This window comes from Chiloscyllium plagiosum, chromosome 32 (genome assembly GCF_004010195.1).
Source record: "Chiloscyllium plagiosum isolate BGI_BamShark_2017 chromosome 32, ASM401019v2, whole genome shotgun sequence".
Lineage (NCBI taxonomy): Eukaryota > Metazoa > Chordata > Chondrichthyes > Orectolobiformes > Hemiscylliidae > Chiloscyllium > Chiloscyllium plagiosum.
Window position 1 is genome coordinate 26,163,361 of NC_057741.1, and position 3,239 is coordinate 26,166,599.

Sequence of the window (3,239 nt, forward strand, 5' to 3'; positions counted from 1 at the left end):
GGAGAGTGTTTCTGAATCCTTTTTTTTATATTAAAAAAACAAGATTCCCCAAATTGCAAGGGTAGCGGAAATTCTTGGACTTTCTTCGACCTGAAGCTGCCGCTGGTGGTGTTTACATCCAACTCTCTCGCCCCCCACCCCTCTTCCTCCACCCCCTTTTCTCCTGTCTTCCCTCCCCTTTCCTTGTGATGACTTGGTGACTGGTTCCGACCACTTTTTTGGTGATGTTAGCGGTCGGACAGATGGAGGGGAGCCGCCAGAGCGCGTTTGTGCTGAGCAGTCCGCCCTTAGCGGCCCTGCATAGTATGACCGAGATGAAGAACCCCTTAAATCCTTACTCTCTACAGACGGGGCCCGGCTCAGTCACCGGCCCTTCCTCCATCTCATCGTCTCCTAGCCCGGCGGGGATTATCAGCGCGGCCGCTTCCACGGGGCTCAAGTCGACCTCCAGCCTGCCCGGTTTTCTGGCCCAGCAGCTCTCGTCCACCACCCCTCACGGGATTAACGACATCCTGAGCCGGCCAGCGATGCTCCCGGGCGGAGGTGGAGGCGGTGGGAGTGCTGGAGGTGGTGGTGGTGGTGGAGGAGGAGGCGGGGTCGCCTCTGCCCTGCTCTCGGGAATCCCTCGTTTCAACGCCAGCCTCAGCCCCCCTCCCCCGGGGATGTATTTCAGCCCGGGAGCAGCGGCGGCGGCAGCGGCGGCGGCAGCGGCAGCGGCGGTCGCTCGTTATCCCAAACCGTTAGCTGAGCTGCCCGGCAGGACCCCCATCTTCTGGCCGGGAGTGATGCAGAGTCCACCTTGGAGAGATGCCCGGCTAGGCTGCTCCCCGCGTAAGTACAAACCCTTCACCTGCCCCTGAAACAGCAAATATTCATCTTCCTCACATTTTTCCTTCCTTTTGCTTCAATTCTGTTTTTTTTTAAATGTAAACATCATCGTTTTAAAATGCATTACCCTGATCAACACCATGCGTGATAATTGCTTGTACTTTTGATATTATAATAAATAGCACGAGTCAAACAAATAGTATCCAATTATCAATAACTGGTTATTGCATGTATTTAACTATAGTACTATTTGCTCTTAGTAAGCATTCATTTCTGAGGAACTGTTGATTCGGCCAGTTGACCTAAACTTCTGTCATATTAATTGTCCAGCTGTATTATTCCGTCACCTTGTTCGCATTCGGACCAATGCATCTGTAATCCCTCTCCACATTTCCCTCTGAAATAAACAAGCAGCATTTGTGTTGTTTGACACGCCGCTTGCTGTCTCCTTTCAGATCAGAGCGCCATGCTGATCGATAAAGACGGGAAGAGAAAGCACACCAGACCCACGTTCTCCGGCCAACAAATTTTCGCGTTGGAGAAAACTTTCGAACAAACGAAATATTTAGCCGGACCCGAGAGGGCGAGACTGGCGTACTCACTGGGAATGACTGAGAGCCAAGTCAAGGTAGGATTGCTTGACAGATGCATGTTATCTGCACGGGTACAAACACAAGCACAGATGAAGATAGGTCAACGTAGGGTAACGGCGGGCCACGGGGGCGATTTTCACAAACCTAAATTTGATCGAGCAAAATTAGGGAAATTATATTCTTGAAAAAATGTGAACATTAAAATCGAAATAAGATAATTACAGTAAAACTTTAATAAGCGAGCCGACCCAAACTGCTGCTTTTTGATGTATGAGCGACTGATTCCTAATTAGTGTTAGTTTCAACTCCCAGAAACATCTTAATTTAGCATCTACTGTTCCACTGAAGATTGTGTTTCAAAGTCACATTTGCAGAACCCATGTTTAGCATTTGCAGCCCGCACCTTGTCTTTTACCCTTCGATGTCTTTTTACCCCTCCGTTTGATTTGTTTTGTTTTTGGCGACCAGCGATCGGTGGCAGCGAATGATCTAAGAGGTTAATCATTGGAGATTTATTTTTCCCCCTGCTTTGCGATTTGGAGCGCACTTGATTTTTGCCAAGCGATTGTAGTCCTTTCAGGCACGACCACGATAATCAAAGAAAAGTTGACAACCGCACAAATAAAATATTTCTATCATTAAAACAAATCAGAGAAGGGCTAAGCATATTTATCGTGTTAATCATTTGTAGGGTAATTATTAATAGAACATTGCAAATTGTAATGTATCTGTTTTTAAAGAAAAAGGAAAGAAGCTCTTAATATAGGGATATAAGTAGTTTACTTTTATGAGCTCTTAGATAAAGATCAAAACTGTCGCAGGACTTAATTTATCTCAGTACGCTGTATAAATGGGCTCGTGTATGTGACAAACAGCTTTTCTAGCAGAGAACCAGTTTAAATAGCGCATGGTCAACAATCTAAAACATGCATAATTATTCTTGCTAAGGATAAGCCAGATTTCAATATTTAAAACCCTCATCCAAACCGTGCTTTCTCTCCGAAACGCAACTAAAATGAATACTGTCACACGGGAGTGTAACACGCCTAAGTGGTTCCATAACTCTGAAAGCTAACGGTGGCAGCGCAGCTCCCAGGTGAAGGAATTACTCTGCGCCAGGACTCCCTCAGTCTTGAGTCCTTACACAAGTGTCATTCCAGCTCGGTCAAAATTGCCATCTTCAATCTGCAGACGAAAGTATAACGGATGCAGGTTTCTGACGTGTGCATTCGAGGGGGGGTGGGGGGGACTGACTGCTCAGAGTTTTCACAGGGACTGTAAATCATCCTCTGTGTGTGTGTGTGAGAGAGGGAGAGATTCTTTGTAAACGCATTCCTCCAAGTGCTGGCATTAACTGTGCTGCTTTCGATTCAGGTCTGGTTCCAAAACAGACGGACGAAGTGGAGAAAGAAACACGCCGCGGAAATGGCTACAGCCAAGAAGAAGCAGGACTCGGAGACAGAGAGACTGAAGGGCACCTCGGAAAACGAGGATGACGATGACGAGTACAACAAGCCGCTGGATCCCAATTCGGACGACGAAAAAATCTCCCAATTACTCAAGAAACACAAACCCAACACATTGCACGTTCTTACCAGTGAAAACGAAAGCTCATAGGGAGAGTCCGGGGCTTTTATACTCCTAATCCTGCGGAAACTAGCACTAAACTGTCTATTTACCACTTCTCTGTACATTTTCAGAGATGTATATATTTTTATATATAAGTTATGGGAAGATTTGATGAGCGGTCGAAGCACTAATTTCCACCCGCCTCGCCTCTGAAGGACATTTGAGCTCCAATCTCGAACATTTTTACAC

General features: G+C 46.6%; 1 protein-coding gene across 1 annotated transcript; it reads left to right on the forward strand.

Moving 5' to 3' along the window:
- Positions 1–224: 224 nt before the first annotated feature.
- On the forward strand, positions 225–3,038 carry nkx6.1 (NK6 homeobox 1). Its single transcript, XM_043673983.1, has 3 exons — positions 225–831; positions 1,284–1,456; positions 2,796–3,038. Exons 1-3 carry the CDS (start codon positions 225–227, stop codon positions 3,036–3,038), a joined length of 1,023 nt encoding a protein of 340 aa, XP_043529918.1.
- Positions 3,039–3,239: the final 201 nt, after the last annotated feature.

What these genes read in the sequence shown, in the direction of transcription:
- nkx6.1 (XM_043673983.1), top strand. Translation starts at nt 225, where the DNA reads ATGTTAGCGGTCGGACAGATGGAGGGGAGCCGCCAGAGCGCGTTTGTG. An exon ending in CCGGCTAGGCTGCTCCCCGC is followed by an intron (nt 832 to 1,283) that starts GTAAGTACAAAC and finishes GTCTCCTTTCAG; the next exon opens with ATCAGAGCGCCATGCTGATC. An exon ending in TGACTGAGAGCCAAGTCAAG is followed by an intron (nt 1,457 to 2,795) that starts GTAGGATTGCTT and finishes CTTTCGATTCAG; the next exon opens with GTCTGGTTCCAAAACAGACG.